The sequence below is a fragment of the Catharus ustulatus genome, chromosome 5 (assembly GCF_009819885.2).
Source record: "Catharus ustulatus isolate bCatUst1 chromosome 5, bCatUst1.pri.v2, whole genome shotgun sequence".
NCBI classification, from domain to species: domain Eukaryota; kingdom Metazoa; phylum Chordata; class Aves; order Passeriformes; family Turdidae; genus Catharus; species Catharus ustulatus.
Window position 1 is genome coordinate 60,531,599 of NC_046225.1, and position 16,471 is coordinate 60,548,069.

The 16,471-nt window shown below is 41.7% G+C and overlaps 1 protein-coding gene across 15 annotated transcripts in view; it reads left to right on the top strand.

The window, feature by feature from the left end:
- The first annotated feature begins 830 nt into the window (after positions 1-830).
- The window catches only part of PROM1 (prominin 1), a 62,345-nt gene continuing 46,704 nt past the window's right edge, over positions 831-16,471 (top strand). For 4 of the 15 annotated variants that reach the window (XR_004417942.2, XM_033060151.2, XM_033060145.2 and 1 more), the window contains exons 1-2: positions 838-1,031; positions 6,409-6,822. Coding sequence is in view for 14 of the 15 variants with exons in the window: in XM_033060151.2 (XP_032916042.1) it covers positions 6,603-6,822 (220 nt within the window). In the remaining variant the exon portion in view is untranslated. Of the gene's footprint in view, positions 1,032-1,262; positions 1,378-1,912; positions 2,014-6,408; positions 6,823-16,471 lie in introns of those variants that run through there. The other 11 variants (XM_033060146.2, XM_033060147.2, XM_033060143.2 and 8 more) reach the window with 9 other exon arrangements.

Below are 16,471 nucleotides of genomic sequence, written 5' to 3' on the forward strand. Positions count from 1 at the left end.
CTTGGCCAGGCTTAAATTGGCAATGCAGAGTGGTGCCATAGCTGTGGCCTTGATTTGTTTCTGCCTGCAAAAAGACATCTTCTTTGGTTTTGCCTGCAAAAAGGCAAAAATCAGAAACTAACTGCCTTCTCCATCAGTTTTTTTTTCTACAGATTTCCAAGAAACCAGCATAAGCTTGGATGTCCAGCAAAAATTCTTGCTTTGTCTTGCAATGCACGTGAGGCTGAATAACACAAGGTGCAGTAACAGGCAAGAATCACGTTCATATTTTATTACTGCAATAGAGGAACCGCATTAATACACCAAAGTTGAAAATAAAAATCAAAAGCACAAGAAAAAACCGCATAGAGCAGAAGGGAAGCACAACACCCTCTTACAGTGTGTATTACTGTATTGCAACCTGTAAGAAAAACACTTCTCATTTTACCAGTAAATCACTGGCTTTCGGGAACATAGATAACAGCCCAAAGGAAATGCTAAACCCATCAGGAAATAAGGACACCTCTCGAAAGAAGTAGAACAGGCTTTTTTTTTTCAAAAGCTAATGGGGTAAGTAATCTTGATGGGAAAAGCAAACCCGCCTGACCCCAAACCAACCCGCAGAGGCAATCGCCAAGGGGAGATGGCCCGGCCGGGATGTGCCGCGGGAAGCACCGCGCCGGCCGGGACGGGGCGGGAGCCGGCCCGGGATGCAACAGGTCACCGATGGCCGAGAGCGGTGCGGCTTCAGCCTGACCCGCTCGGCCGCGTTAGACCAGCACTGGCTCCCAGCCTATCTCTATCGCCAGCTCCGCTCGCCCAGCACAGCCTGCCGGGGTTAAACCCCTCACGCTCCTCCTCTTCCTCCCCCCACCATCCCGGCCTGCCGGGGTGGTCCTGCAGCCCCGGACCGGGGCAGAGCCCGCCCTCCATAATCCGTGCGCGGGCGGCACCGCCACCACGGCTGCTGCGGCGCTCTGAGGCGGAGCGGGCTGGGCTGTGCTGTGCTGGCCGTGCCCCGCCGCCTCCGGCTCGCTGCCCCCGCTCGAGCGGTGAGTGCTGCGGGCGGGGGGTGCGTGAGGAGGGGTCCCGGGCAGCTTCGGCGGGGCCGTGAGGGGCAGCCGGCGGCGATGAGGCTCCTCCGCCTTTTCCCGCTGCGGGCGGGAGGTCCTGGCCGGGAGAGCGCGGCCCCTTCCCTGGCGGGAGGAGAGCGTCGGCGGGCGGGGGAGCTCCGTGGGTGAGGGCGGGCGGGCGGAGGCCGTCGAGGGAGGCGGCTCCCTGCGGGAAGGGATCCCAGGGGGCTCGGCTGGGAGAGCGACCTGTGGGAACGGCGGGATGGAGGCGCCCTGAGAGGAGAGCGCGGGGTGAGGCGGGGGCAGAGGGGCGGCCGGCGGGCAGGTCAGTGCTGCGGGATGGGAGACACGGGCTGCGGCACGGCGCGGGGATGCGGCCGGTCCGCGGGGAGCCAGGGCGGGTCCGCCCGCCGAGCGGAGCGGGGCGGCGGGCACTGGGTACGCGATCCCTCCCCGGGGGTCGTGTGTGCTGGCGGCGGCTGGGGAGAGGTCGGGGCCAGCTGTGAGCCACCTGCAGATGAACAGAGAGGAGCGGCGGGAGCAAGGCAGGGGGACCCCGGGAGATCTCCGGGTAGAGGGGAAGCCGCTCCACGGGGAGGAGGAGGAGGGAGAGGGCGGCCGCTGAGGGCACCTGCCCGGGGCAAGGAATGGGGAGGCGGGTGGTGAGGCTCGTCTGAGCCGTTTCGGGGAGCGGACGGGGTTGTGGTGTGGCTGTGCTGTCCTCGAAATCGGCTCGTCAGGGGCGGCAGGAAGGCGAGCCCCAGGCTGGGCTGTGCGGTGGATGTGAGCGGGGAGAGGGCCCGTGCGCTCCTGCGGGCTCCGCGCTCGGCACGGCAGCGCTGCGGCGGATGCTGCCCGCCTCGGAGGAGTTCCTGAGGCTGTGCTGCCGCTGGCTGCTCGCTGTGCACCTGGGCAGATCGCGCCAGCCCGCCCCGGCTGGCCGAGCGTTTCCTCAGCGGAGGTGAGCTCTGCAGTGAGCCGGGGACCTCATCCGAGAGCTGGGGACAAGGGGCAGTTGTGGTAGGAAACACGGGCTGTGTCTTCTGCACACAGATGCGGAGGAGCCGGTGAATAAACTACCCCATGGGTCGGTATTGCAGCAGGGGCAGAGCTGCGGTACCCGCGCTCCTCTGCAGTTTGCGGATAAAGACGGCAGCCTGTGAAAGGAAAAGGTCTCTACAGTTTAAGTAATTGCAGAGAAGGTGAAAGAAAGGCTCGGTCTCAGCTGCTAGTGGGAAACGTGCGTCGTGTTGCGGTACCTCGGTGTTGGGACGTGTACACAGCACTCATCAGTTTACACTTGCCAACAACTGCCTGTTTATGGGCTGGAGTTACTGTGCTTTGCAATTTTCTATGTGATGCTGAAAAGTAATCTAACAAAGAATACTCTGTGAATACTGGGGTAAATGCGCCACTTAGAATCAAGTTAAATAAATGATTTTGCTTGGTTAGTGAAAATGTACTTTAAATATTTAGACAATCAGCTGAAAATCAGACCTGCTTTATACTTGGAGGAAGGTGTCTCATCCGGAATTCTTACAAGTGTGCTTCTGCTTGCAAATGGCTGTGACTTGTAAAACAGAAGATTTTTTTAATGCTGCTTTGTTTTTTAGTTTATTAATTTTGAAATTAATAAGAGGCTGCTTAAAGCAAACTGGATTCTGAATATTCAGTTTTTCCTGACCTGAGCACTTACTTGATCTGAACATAGAGCTGGCAAGTCAGATGGATACCAAGGCTGCCTTGTATGGGAGATGCTATTTGTTTAGTTTTTCTCACTGCTGCTAAGCTGTATTCTGCAGTCCCTAGTGTTTATTAGGTTTATCTGCTTCTTAATCCTCCTATGGCAACAGGTTGTAATTGTTGGCAGGCCTAGGCAGATTTTGTAACAGAAAACTATACCTTTTTAGCCTGCCAGAATCTAACTTGGTTTGCTGTGTTGGGTCCCTTGAATGGGAAGGTGATGGTGTGTGGGTTTGTTTTGGGTTTTTTTATGCATGCATAGGAGTTTCAGTCTGCCTATGTAACTGTGTTTTGTGGCTGTTTTAATTTCACTTCTGGTGGTTACCGGCATGGTGCACCGGGATTTTGGACTTGGATGTTCAAATGTGTAATTGAAAAAAATGTAACAAATGTACTCAAAACCTTTGTGTGGGCTTTCTGTGGAGCACTGCATCTACCACTATCCCAGCACATGCTGGTTCACTGGCAGCACCCCCATTGAAGTTCAGCCGTCTAGCCCCTAGTTGATTGAATTTCAGTTCACGGGGTTAATCATGGTTGCATCACTGCAGTGCAGGGTTGTATTTGCATGGATTGCAGTTAAACAGAAGGAGGCCAGACCCATTGGAACAAAGAGCTGGACAGCATGCTGCCCCTGAGCTCTGTTATTCAGAGTTGATGTATCATGGAAGTTGCTGAACTAAAGCATCTAGCTCTGTCTCCTCTTCCCTTGTTAAACTTATAGTAGAGGTTGGTTTTGGAAAATTATTTTAGTTACAAATAGGGTAGAATATATCTGAGATGATAATGCTGTTGTGTATTTGAGTGATGCTGTTCTACACAGGTAGTGTTTAAAACCCCAGGAGTTATGCTTAGTGACTTGTATGTATAGAATATTAGTTTCAACCATAGAATAAAATGCAAAAGCTTGTGTCTTTTCCAAATGGACGTTTGCAAACCACACATAATAATGAAAATCTTTAATTTATTTTAACTTGTTAAGCACTTCACAGGGTATGTAGTAATGAAATCGGTAGCTTATTTGATAATTACTGTAAGCATTTCAGTGTTTCTCACAGCTTCTTCTCATTCACTGTTTACTTGAACTTGGAGAGAGTTGTACTGGCATTTCCTGTACCTCATTGACTGCAGTGATGCCACACTGTGTGAGGAAATGAGATGCCCACATGCTGCAGTGAAGATTAGCATAAACTGCTATTTAGTTCTCTTTTATTTGTGTCACTCCTGTCTATGTCATTTTTGAAGTTCTCAGAATTATAGATTTCAGGAATAGATTTTTCCGTCTTTAATGCTGTTTGTCTAGCATATTTAACTACTAATAAGCTCCTAGCTAAGTTTCTTTTAGATGTCAAGAAAAGGAGAACTTCTGGGAGCTTTTTACATCTGAGTTATTTTTAGGTAGGTTGAATATTAGATGCTCTGAGGCATCTTAAGTTACAGGCTTAATAGTGTTTCTGTAAGTTCCTGATTATTATTATTAATGTAACCTTGACAATATTAGTGGTTTATGTAATATAGAGAGAAACTGGTGTCAGTCTGGAGGAATTGCCCAGTATAGATTGTATACACTGTTTTTACTGTAATATATTTGCCAGCAAAGGGAGAGGAAAAGAGTATGGTCATAATTCTGCAGATTTGTTGATTTGCAGGAAACTCACCCGAATTTTATAAAAGCTTGACGGAAAACTGTGTAGAATTGGAGACTTACATTTTTCCACTTAGCAGAATATTGTTAGTTTTCACGGTACAGGAAATGTAAAATGTTAAAATCCTAAAGTTCATTTTCCTCCTTTAACTTTTTTTTTTTTTTATTAATCTTTAACAGAACATTCTTTTCTGGGTAGGAAAATCCTCATGGTGTTAGGTGTTCTAAATTACTGTGTGCTTGTGTTGAGAATATTTCGGAGCTGTTGCTAACATCTTTTTGAATAAGTGTTGGATAATTGTGCTAATCATACATTGTTGCTGTTCGTTCTTCCTGGTTCTTCATAAGCCGTGAGGAGGAAAGAATAGGTTTGAGTGTTCCCTCTTAACTGATTTGAACAGTGGAGAAAAAAACCTGTATTTTAGTCTTTGAACTGATCTTATATTCCTTTGCTCCATGCTTTTCTTGATCTATTCTTTGAGTGCAGCACAGACTACTAAACAAGCTTGCAATGCGTTTTTGACTTGTTGCAAAGGCTTTCAGAAAGGTAGTCGGTGCTTTACCAGTGACTGTAAAGCATGGGCGAGATTTAAGTCTCACCTCACTACAGGCTTTAAGTCTCCTGTCTTCAGCATCTCTGTGATCTGGAAGTACCTTGGAAGTCCAGGTGTTGGTGCAGCATTGGGCTGACTGAAGCCATGAGGTGTTGTGTTATTTTGCTGGCATTCCTGCTGGTGAATGGTCTGAATCCCAAGGTGGAGACTGAAAGCATTTCTCCTGGGTAGTGCTGCTGAAAAGGGCAGCAGGGGCCCAGCTGTGCTTGGGGAAGGCAGTTGGTGCTGGTGCTCTCTGGTTGGAAGTGATGTCCTGTCAGGAGCAGTGTGCTCCCACACAGCTCTGCTGGTGGCACTCTGGGGGATCAACGAAGGCGTCCCAAAGAGAAGCTGACCTGATGGGTGGGAAAATCAGCATGGTGCTCCCTGGCACGCTCATCAAGTATGTGCAGCTTCCAGAATCAGAGAAGGGCAGCAGTTTCTCTGTTGCCTTTTATTTGGTTTGTTTTGCTCTGTTTCCTTAAAGACGGCTGTTGCAGGCTGAAGTGAAGAAGTCTTACTTGGCTTCTTGTGCATCAGGACATTGTCACTTGTTTTGTTGGAAACCCAGGGGTGTTTCTAATTACATTTCTTAAGTAGTGATAGATTAAGCTTCTGTGATTTTGTAGATTCAGAATGTTCTTAAACATATATAACCATCCAAAGTCTTCTTAATGACGATCAGCTTTAGCAAGCTGTAAATAAAAATTGTTGACTTCTCCAATTCCTAAGGAGATCCTTAAGAGAGCCTGAATTAATAGAAAGTAATTGCTGAAGCCCGTTTCATCTATCAAGAGGCTGATGTTTTGTTCGTTTTGGGTTGTTTGTTTTTGTTGTTTTTTTTTAGTTTTTGTTATGTTTTGGGGTTTTTTGGTAGCTTTTAAGTGAGATGTAATTTTTTTCCTCAATCTTGGAAGACAGTTAATAGTATCTAGGATCGAAGGTTTTGCTAAAAGGTATAAATTAAAGAAATACAGGGTATGACTTGTAATAAGTGTCATCAGCTACAGAACCATCAGGTGGTAGTTAAATGCATTGTGTGATTGTTGTGGTGTGACATATTGTACTTAGTTGGAAGCGCAATTCATACAGTGCTCCTTTAGTTTTGTTTCCCTTGGAACTGTACCAACATTCTGCTTTGTTTTTGAAACTCACTGACCTGGAACTATGCATAATTCTTTTTCCACCTCTTTCAAGCACAGTGTATGGAGTACAACATACTATTCACAAACCTCAATATTTTTTGCTTCCTTGTCCTGTCAGGCTCACTTTTGCAACTGTTGATATGTTCAATTTCCACAGAAGATTGCAGGTTGTCTTGCGCTTTCCTATTTGCTTGCACACACCTTAATGAGCTGTTTCTTCTTTTTGACAGAGATGGTGCGCTGAGTCATTTTCAGGAGAGACTGCTGTACCATTCTGAAGTAAAAATACATTAAAGAATTGAAGGTGTGGGGGTGCACCAGCAATCTCCTGGCTAGAGAGCCACCCCTCAAGTGAATGTGTTGAGGATTTCTAGACTTGGTCGGACAAATACCTCTACCTCCAGTTTTATGAATACTGCTCGCTATGGCTGTGGAACTCTGTTTGCTGCTGCTGCTGTTTTGTGGAAGTACTATTTCAGAGGTACAGCCTATATACAAACCACCTCCTGGAACTTTGGATTTTGGATTTGTACCATCCAAGACGTATGATACAGGTGCATACCATGAACCTGGGGCAATAGGAATTTTGTTTAAAATAGTACATGCATTCCTGTACTTAGTGCAGCCAAATACTTTTCCTCAAGGTAAGCATATAAACTATTTTTGTTTAAAATACAGATTTATTATTGATGTGTTCACCCTACTGTAGATACAAGGGCCAGAATCAGAAAGTAAAGTGTATGAGGGCCTTTTTAACTAGCATGTGTTATGGTTTGTAAATCTGTACAGATCTGTATAAAAGAATATTTTTCTGCTAAGCACAATGGGGAGAAGGTTGTTAATGAAAATGAAATGTTGGTGACATTTCACTGAACTTGTCTTACATATCTCAGAGCTGTCACTGATAGATTTGAGGCTTGTTTTCTTAACTGAAACAGCATGAGATAGAAGTAGAGGATAAGCTGCTATGTATTTAACATTAAATCCATAAGAGACCGCTGAATTTTGCCTATTGTGCTAGGTGGTCATAATGTGATATGTCAGGTGGTTATAAGATTTAGCCCTGGAAATTTGAAATAAATGTTATTTGTTTTTTATTTGTTATATATGTGTATCCATGGTCAAGTTTTACGTAAGAGCAGTTCCATTACACAGCCATTTGCAGCTTCGTGTTCCTTTGAAAGCTGCCAGTTTAAAACTACACTTGTTTTAATGAGACTTTTTTTTCTATTTGTTTCCTGCTAAGCTGTCCCTTCTAAAGGAAAACTCTAGATGTTGGAGAGGTGTGTGCAACCTTATTGAGGTTGCATTGATTAAAAGGTGTTTTTGGAAATTGTATTTTTGTAGATGTGGTAGTTTTATCAACTTAACTTTTCAACATGTTTTTTGTTTCATTTAGCTCTTAAAAGTGATAATGTGTTTGTACAATACTGCCATTTAAAATTATGTCAAGGTGAACCTTTAACTAAGTCTGAGAATGGCATTGGTTTGTAACTGATTCCTTTCAGTAGTTAGCTGCAACTGTGTAATAAAAGGTGTTTTTATTATTTTGTAATACAACTTTCATTTATACATTTAAACTTTTAGTAATATAAAAGCATCAATTCTTTAGTCTAATTGGCCACATATATGTATGATACCTGTGAACTACTGTTTGCTTGGATTTTTGATATTTCTTCATGCATCTGTGACATAACTGTAGAAGAATGAGCTCAGCTGAACTGGAATGAATAAATTAAATTTAGGCAAGTGCTCAGAGTCCCAGGGGTTAACCAACAGAATAATACCCTGGCCTGTTTTCCTGCAGGATGTGTCTTTTGAGCAGGTCTTACTCAAGGTGTAATGAGGGCAGTTGCATGAAGGTGACAGTAATCTCACCTTTGGGAGGCACTGTTTCTAGATATCTCTTCTTCTTTTGCCTATTTCCTTCTGTTAAATATGCAGGTGAACTATTTGTGTCTCTGTGAGATCTGATGGTGAGGAGTGCCATCTGGATTCAGCACCTACAAACAGGCCTCCATGCTGTCTAAAGCCCTGCTTGAATATTTTATTCTCATATGATTGTGGAAACTTGATTTCATGGAGACTTTTACTGTGTTTTTATATTACCAGGAATTTAGTCTGTGGTCTTGTGTGTCAAAATTAATATCCTGTGTCCTAAGCATGTGAATAATTAGTGAGAATAGACTTTATATGGTCTCAAGGTTATTGTCCAGTGGGACTGCTTGTAATGAGTTCTGCATTAAGTTGGTATTGTGAACTCCAGCTTTAAAGAAGTGAAGAGTTTGTTCTTACCTTATAAGCTTTGAACATCTCATACTTCTTACTTCCTTGAAGATACTTTTTGCCAAATCAGTTATTTTCAGAACTTTTCCTTTGTTACTTGCATTAAGTGAAGTCATGTTCCCATGGCCCTACATACTTCAGTGCAAAACACGGCTTTGACGGATCATGTCGGTTTGAGTCATACCATTTAATTGGCTAATCCCCATAATCTCTTTTACCATATGCTGTTCTATTTTCACATTCAGTGTATTAATGGTGCAGTTACATATTTAAAATGATTGTATTGTTTTGTTTTGTTTGGCTTTTTAAAATTCTGGCTTGAAATAGAGTTAGTTCTGATTCAGAGATGAAAATAAATGTGATGACAAATGGGCACAGGAATCAAGCCTTTTGATGTTTCTATTTCAGACTTCATCATTCTGATGGGACTGGTGCTTCAGAACAGTTAGCTCCAGGTTGATGCCCCAATGTATTGTATATAACCACAACATAGAGAAGTATAATTTGTATGTAAGCCTTGACAGCAATCACTTAAACCTTTGATCTTACTGGGCTTATATTTTTTCCTAATACCTGGAAGTACTCAACGTTAATTTTTCCTATCTATTAGTACTCTTACCTGGGAGGAAGTGATTTGAGTGTCTAATTGCATGTAGATACTCCTGTCTTTGCAAGTCATCTTCTAATAGTGCTCTAATGGGGCTGAGTATTTTACAGGATAACATTCATACTCCTTCAGTCCAAAGTATGCCTTTATACTTTATGCTTTATACTGTATAAATATATATTATATATTTATAGATCTACTATATGCCTTTATGCTTTATACTGCTATGACAAAATAAGCTATGAATTACATGAGAGTTGTTGGGAAATTTTATTCTTAATTGCATGCTGCTAAGACTCAACAGTTGAAAGGGATTACTTAAAGAAAAAATCAGTCAAGAAATATTTTGTGAGATGGTTTTCTTTGAAGTTACATCTAGATAAGTAATTATTTATTCCCTTCTAAATTTGTTCATGCTATCAAGTTTGTGAGAATACAACTTTAATCTAAGTTTAGATTTAATAAGTAAGTTATTAATCAGATTAAATATAGTTCTCATGTAAAGTACAGTAACAGAACCAGGGCAATGAACTGTAATGTCTTTAAGATTTTTAAATTACTGAATCTTTAAGACCAGCAGTGTGCTCTTTGGATATGGCGAGAGACTAACTCAAAAGAAGTGAATTAGGATATCTGATTGCAGTGCTTCAGTGAGTGTAAACAGATTCTGCTTTCAACTCCACCAGTCAAATATTTTTGTATACTCATTTCCAGATGATGTACTGCTGTAAATGGGAATGAGTTTACTTAAGTGTAAACTGTTACTCAGGGAAGCAGCCTCCACTTTGAGTTAATGATACACTGGAATGGAAAGGACTGGTCTCTGCTTGGCTACCTGAGGCTCAGTAGGTCACTTTAATCTCAGCATGCCTTTGTTCCTCCATGGTAATGATTGTGCTGCTGCTACTCCTTGAGGACTATTTAGAATAGAGGTATCATTTTGCTTCTTGTTAATAATACCACTCAAAATAAAGAGGTGATAATAGGAAAATTACAAGTTACTTCTATCACTTAGCTAAGAAAAAGGATGTCTAACAAAACCAATAATCAATTTTTCTTCCTTAAAATTTTTCATAACCCGTAGCATTGATTTATTGATAAAGTGGTCACTTCATGGTTGTGAGATGGTGCATGTCATCTGTTGTGTTGGAAACCTTCAGATATGAACTTGGTATGGACAGGGCATGATCAGTATGATGCTGTGGCTGCAATGGATTATCACAGTTTTGTCTTTTTTCCCATGAAAACAGTTGTTAGTTGCAACAAGAAAATGTTAATCTGAGATTTCGATTGCCAGCAGGATGTGCCAAATCTTTGGCTTCACAACTTGTGTCTTGTAATACAAATAGGAAGCCTTCGCAACGAAAAGAAGCTGGGAATAAAGCTCCTGCTCCTATTTTAGGTGAAATAAGTAGAAAACTTATGAGCCTGTTTACCTTACCTTACTGTAGCTGAACATACTGCAGAACAATTCTACCAGTTAGGTTACAAGTGCTTTTCTCCAGCTTCTGGCTTTTCCTCTAGAGAAGCATTTCTGCTGAAGCAGGAGTACAACTAGCATAAGAGTCAACTGTTGAATGCAGGTACTTTCTGGGCAAAAGATAGTATGAAGAGTTAAATGTACTGTTTGCTGTGGGGAACAAAAATGAGATGATTTTTAGACCTGGACTACACCTCTCAGTTCTTTCTGACTGTGGAATCTTGCTTGCTGAACAGTTTAATCAGACTGAGGATCAGAATGTGAATATTTTAATGTCAGGTCCTGTGTCTGACCCCTTTTGATCCTCCTCTCCTCATCTAGTCACCTTTAAAGCAGCTGCAGATTGTGAAGTTCAGCAGGTTGGTCTTGTTATCTCAGTAATAAATCACAAGTGTATTCAGCAATTAAATTATTTTTAGATATTTTAAAGAAGAAACTTGTAACTTGATGTGAAAATAAACTGTATCTGTAGCTGGTATAGCTGTAATAGAAAATGCTCATGCAAAACCCTGTTGTTTTGAGTAGGTTTGATGAGCTCCTAGGATACAGACTTTTTTAATCTATTGGCTGTGTTGAGGTTCTAAAGCAAAAAACCACTTCATCAGCCCCTCGCTTAAACTTAGGCAGAATTATTTTGTGTGTGCAGCTAGCTTCTTTGCCTTTTATAACTAGTTCTTCAGTGCTCATTTTTACTTTAACTTTGCTTCCTGTTAGTAATGTCTTCCACAGCTCCCCTACAAGAACAAATGCGTATGTCTGGATGTTGGAGCTAAGCTCAGCTTTGTGTAATTGGTAGTGCCCTTTTATTTTTAAACTTAAGATTTTCCCAGAAATGTTGGGCATGTCTGCACACGGTGGCAGGATTGTGCTCTGGCTCTGATTCTGCAAGTGCTACGTTCAGCACCATAAAATTTTGCACAGATATCTGTAGCCATTGTGATGTTTCATAAAAACATGATTTAGGATATCCTTTTCTCCAGTTGTGTGGTGAAGTTTCAGTTTTAGTTTGAATGCGATATACTGCTTTTTTAATCTAGTGTTTGATAGCTTCCCCCCTGTGCAGGTGGGTTAGTTTTCTCAGTGCTTACATCCTGGAGCTCAGAGCACAGGGGTGGATCCTGGTGCAGGAACTGAGAAGAGGGGAAGTGCAATCTGCCCATTAGTAACTTAGCTGTTAGTTTGGCTCAGTTCTGTTGTCAAGTGACAGTATCTTCACTCCATCCCCGTGATTTTTTTCCACAGCTGTGAGTAGAACTGTGGAATTAGAATAATGGCTGTGAATTTAGAATAATGGCTTAAGTGTGTATCAAAAATGCAGGTGTGACAAGTACACCTCAAAATGCAGTGACAGGTGTTGTATACAGCAGTACTGGGGAACTGGGATAACAGTGCTCCTTTATTTGGAAATACACTGAAAGAAATTTCTTGTACATAATGTTGGAAGTACTGGGGAAAATGGAGCAGCAGGAAGATACGAGATAATTTAGCCTCTTCTTTTTTTCTGCCCACTTGTATACGTTTAAGGAAATAGTTTTTAAAAAATCACTGCTCATTTCGTGCTGGGAGGTTAAGAGCTGTTCTGTTTACATGCCCATATAAACGAGGAGCAGTCTGAGAACATTTCTGAAGCAGATTTAAGGCTGGCTTTTTAGTTTTCTTAGGCATCGGAAGAGTAATTATTTTTCCCCTGGTTTATTCGAAACGATAGACTAACAGATTGCTTGTCAAAAGGACTTTCTGTGGGCAGGGAGGAGACAAGGGTTTTAGGGAGGGGAGGCTTATATAGATAATCTGCTGGACGTTACCACAGAAAACTACAGTTGCAAATGTTAAGGCTTCTCCTATGCCTTCCTGCCAGCTTTTTTTGGATTATGTAAACAAGGAATCTCTTTTACAGACAGGCGTTTTATGGAAAATATGGAAGTAATTTTTTAATCAGTAAAGCATAGCTGATAATATGAAATTCTTGCTCCTTATGCCTAACTGGAATCCTTTTTCTGTAGTATCCTCAGTGCTTGCCCTGATCTGGTATAATTCTTCCTGCCAGCTGTGCCTAGGAGAAAAAGCATGCTTTGACAGCAGTTGGAAAACATCAGTTCAACTTTGCAATTTCAAATTTACACTTAAGACAGAAGGGAGAAACTAAAGAAAATAAACCTCAGGTAGAGCTTCAGGGCATTGGTTTACTTTCCATGGGAAGGATGCTCGAAAGTGTCATTTGCATAGATGGCTGTGGTAGCTCCTGCAGGGTACCTCAAACAACCATGCCTGTTGGAGTTTAATAATAATCCTAAATTAAAGAGGCTTACAGTTGTGCAGTATTCAGAGAGCTCCTATTTCCCCAATCTAAACTGCCTTTTCCCCATTCCAGATGGGACAACTACATGCTCTCTGTCTGCAAGAACATCTCTGGTCAGTGGGTACAGCATGTTCTGTGTCGAGTACTACGGAACTCAGGAAACCTGCTGAGAATTACAGCATGGAAAGTCCATAAAACTGTCCTGACCCTGTTCTATTTGCCTGTGGCTGTTAGTGGGAGACACAAGGTATAGCTAGAGAGCTCATCAGCAGCAGTCCCTGCTTCAGTGCACAGGCGATAAGTTCTCAATGCAGCTAAATTCAGGGGTGCTGACTACAAGGAGGGAAAGGGTGTGAGTACAGGATGGTATTGTGAGTGAACATGGCCTTCTTGTTTGTTTGTCATACTAAGCAGAGTCTTCATTGGTGGGGTTTGCATATTTTGAAAGAAAAAAAGCAGAGGTACCATGTTCTAGAAATGCGTGTATTTACATAACTAGCACTATTAGTACCACTAAAAGCATGATAAAAACAAGTCTCATTGTTTGAGACTTGCAGAGCATACCTGCAGCATCTCCTATAGTGAGAAGTGGCACAGAACAGGTTTTGCATCAGCCGCATTGTTTGGCACCATGGATGAACCTCCTTGAAAATTACCAGCAATTGGGTTTTCAGGCAATTCTGCTGAAGCACCATGGTTTTCCCAGCTTAGCAGTGGCTACTACTGTGCTGCCTGTCCTACCCCTTCATTTAATTTTTACAGGCTTATCTAGCTTATCTACTTAGTGCTGAATCTCATTCTCATTTCTAGCATGTAGTTCTGGAACTGATGGGGAGAGAGAGGAGGGGAAATATCACTGAACTCACTGGAATTATGTTTGCACAAGCTTTTAAGGGACTTCTCAGTTCTTTCATCATCCTGGCTGTTGTGAAGTATTTTGAGTTAATCATGTGAAATACTGTACAGAGACTGCCTGTTATTGGAAAAGCAGTCATTTGAGCCTCTCTTTTCTTTGTTACAGACCATTATAATAAGATAGCACAGCCTAGTCCTATTATATTTGTCTGGTAATTTGCTTAGGGGTTGTTCACAGAGCAATCAATTCCTAAGTCTTGTTCAGTGATGGCTTTTTCTTGAATGGTGTCAGCTGAAGGAAGGACAACTTGATAGAACTTTGCAACAAATCTTTCCACAGTCCTGCTAGTTAACGTTTCATTACATTGAAAATGGCAATCAGTATTATTTCCTCTCCTTTTTTTTCACTATTATTGCTTCTTAAGATGGTCTGTCTAACTTTCAAGTCTTAAAGTGGTGCTTTTTCCAAGTGAGTACACAAATTCAAAAGTTGCTGGTGCAAAATAAATGTGTAAATTTTAATTATAATGGGTTTTGTAATCCTTTTAACAGTATTAAAATTTTCCATATATGTATTAAAGTTTTTGAGTATACTTCTTCCTTTTTTCAAAACTGCGTTGTCTTCATGTTAGAAGAGAAACCAAGTGCCACAAATGTCAGTCAGTGTGGTTTAAGCTGATTAATCTATCAGTATATACATTTCAGTGTAAGTCTGCCAGTTATAAAAAAGCCCCACAAACCTACTTTGACACCTTTTTCAATAAGCACATAAATTTCATACCTAAAAACACTTGTGTGATTAAATTATGACTTGTATTGCGTCATAACATAGTCTGGATCTGTCTTTTGACAGAAAATATACAAAATTATTTTACTTTGGTGAATTTTGAAATATGATTACAGTTGTGAATGTGAATATTGCTGCTACTATTGCTTTGGCTGTTTAACTCAGCTGAAAGATGCCTGTACCAAATAAATCCAAGCATCAGGCCTAATTAGCTCTCTTCAGAGTAGCAGTCTTTACTTTTGCTTTGATTTTTGAATGAAGTAGTGGTTTCTGTAGTACTTTGAACCAATATGTATACCCCAGTTATCAAACATACGTGCAAAGTTGTGGCTCTTGCAAAAACGGGGAAGCAGAGAAAGGGAATGCTGAGGAGTGTCAGGGAAGCTGCCACAATGCCAGTCAGCAGGGCTCCAGCATGTCATTCTCACTTAATTATCTGTGTTCATATTTCCAATAATCCAAGTTAAGCAAGAGAAGATTTTCTGTGCTTTCCTCAGTTTACAGCAATTCCTGAGGAGATAAAGGAAAAGAAAAAATGTTGTTCATACAGTCCAAATATTTACTACTTTGATCAATGTTACAAGTCCAGTTTGTCTACACCATCCAGCATATCAAGAAGCTGCTCAGCCTGTGCAGCGTGCTAAACCAGACAAACATACAGTGCACCAAGTTAAATCTTTGCCTGTAATCTGTTGCAAATCCTTACCAGATGGTGGCCTAGGGACAACTTGAGGTAGCTACTACTAACAAAGCAAGTGGCAAAAAATAGCTATCGTGGCAGAAACAGTATGCTACAGAAGTTTTGTTTCTTTCAGAAAAAGAGAGAATGTAGTTTCTATGTGGAATACTTCAAAGCTTTCAACTTCATTTTGTGTCTGCGTGATGCATGCAAATTCGTTGCAGCCTGCTAAGGAAGGATTTTTCTAAAGACTTCTCTCTCTTTTTTCTTCTTCCAAAACTTCAGCAAGAACAGAACTTTCTTTGTAGCAAGGAACAACTAGAAAGCCCCTGCAAAGGTTATTTTCAAAGGAGAAATCTTTCATTCCATGTGTCCTGTAACGGTCGATATTGTGGCTATTTCTTTTTTCTTCAAACCTTTTCCTTGGTCAGGCTCTTTAGTCTTGTCTGTGCATGTCAGTGGAAAGCAGAATGTACCTAAAAGAAAATGTGACTGCACTAAAGAGTAACCTCAAGTTAATAACCTCAAGTTTGGGGCAGCTGTATGGTGTGAGGATTTCCTGTGGAAGAATTAAATTACCTGTTTGGTCTTTCTGACTAATAACTTCCATTTTTGAGAAATGGGGGATTTTTTTGGTGTGTGAATGAATGTTACTTTTATCTGGTCCACTGCTGTATAATTTATTTCCTCAGTAGACAAGTGTTATTTTCTGTTAGGAAGGGTGTAAAGGAAGTCTCCTTAATTTCACATTACTGTTACCTTGGAAGCTGTTGCTGCCATGCAATTCCTAGTTTTCAGCACTTCTAAAGCTCTCCCTGTTAGTCCACTGCTGTCAGCCCTGCTCATAGTTGTTCATCTCCTCATTACCTACTCCATATTGCATCTCTGCTCCCTACTGTCTGTCGTGTTGCCCCACACTGCATGCAGTATAAGCTAAGGTGCACTTCTAGGTGGTCTGGTACCTTGTCTTTTCTGTTATGGATAAAGTAGCATATGCTTTACAAATCTGCCAGTACTTTAAAAATGTATTTGTTGTGTTTTTGCTTGTCATACTGTATGTTGTTGGATTTTGTGACAGCCAGAGTGCTGTAAGATTTCAACATGTAATTAAAGAATGCAGAGTCAAGAATGAGAATGGACAGTGATCACGTTGGTGAGAGGAAAAGAGGAAGCTGCATGCTGAAGGCAGAAGAGGGTGACAAGACAAATTGCCATAGCAGATGAGAGGTTAAAATACTTAAGCAATTTAGTATTTATTTGTTGGATTTTTATCTCTGTTCAAACAAGTTGTTCTGTGCAT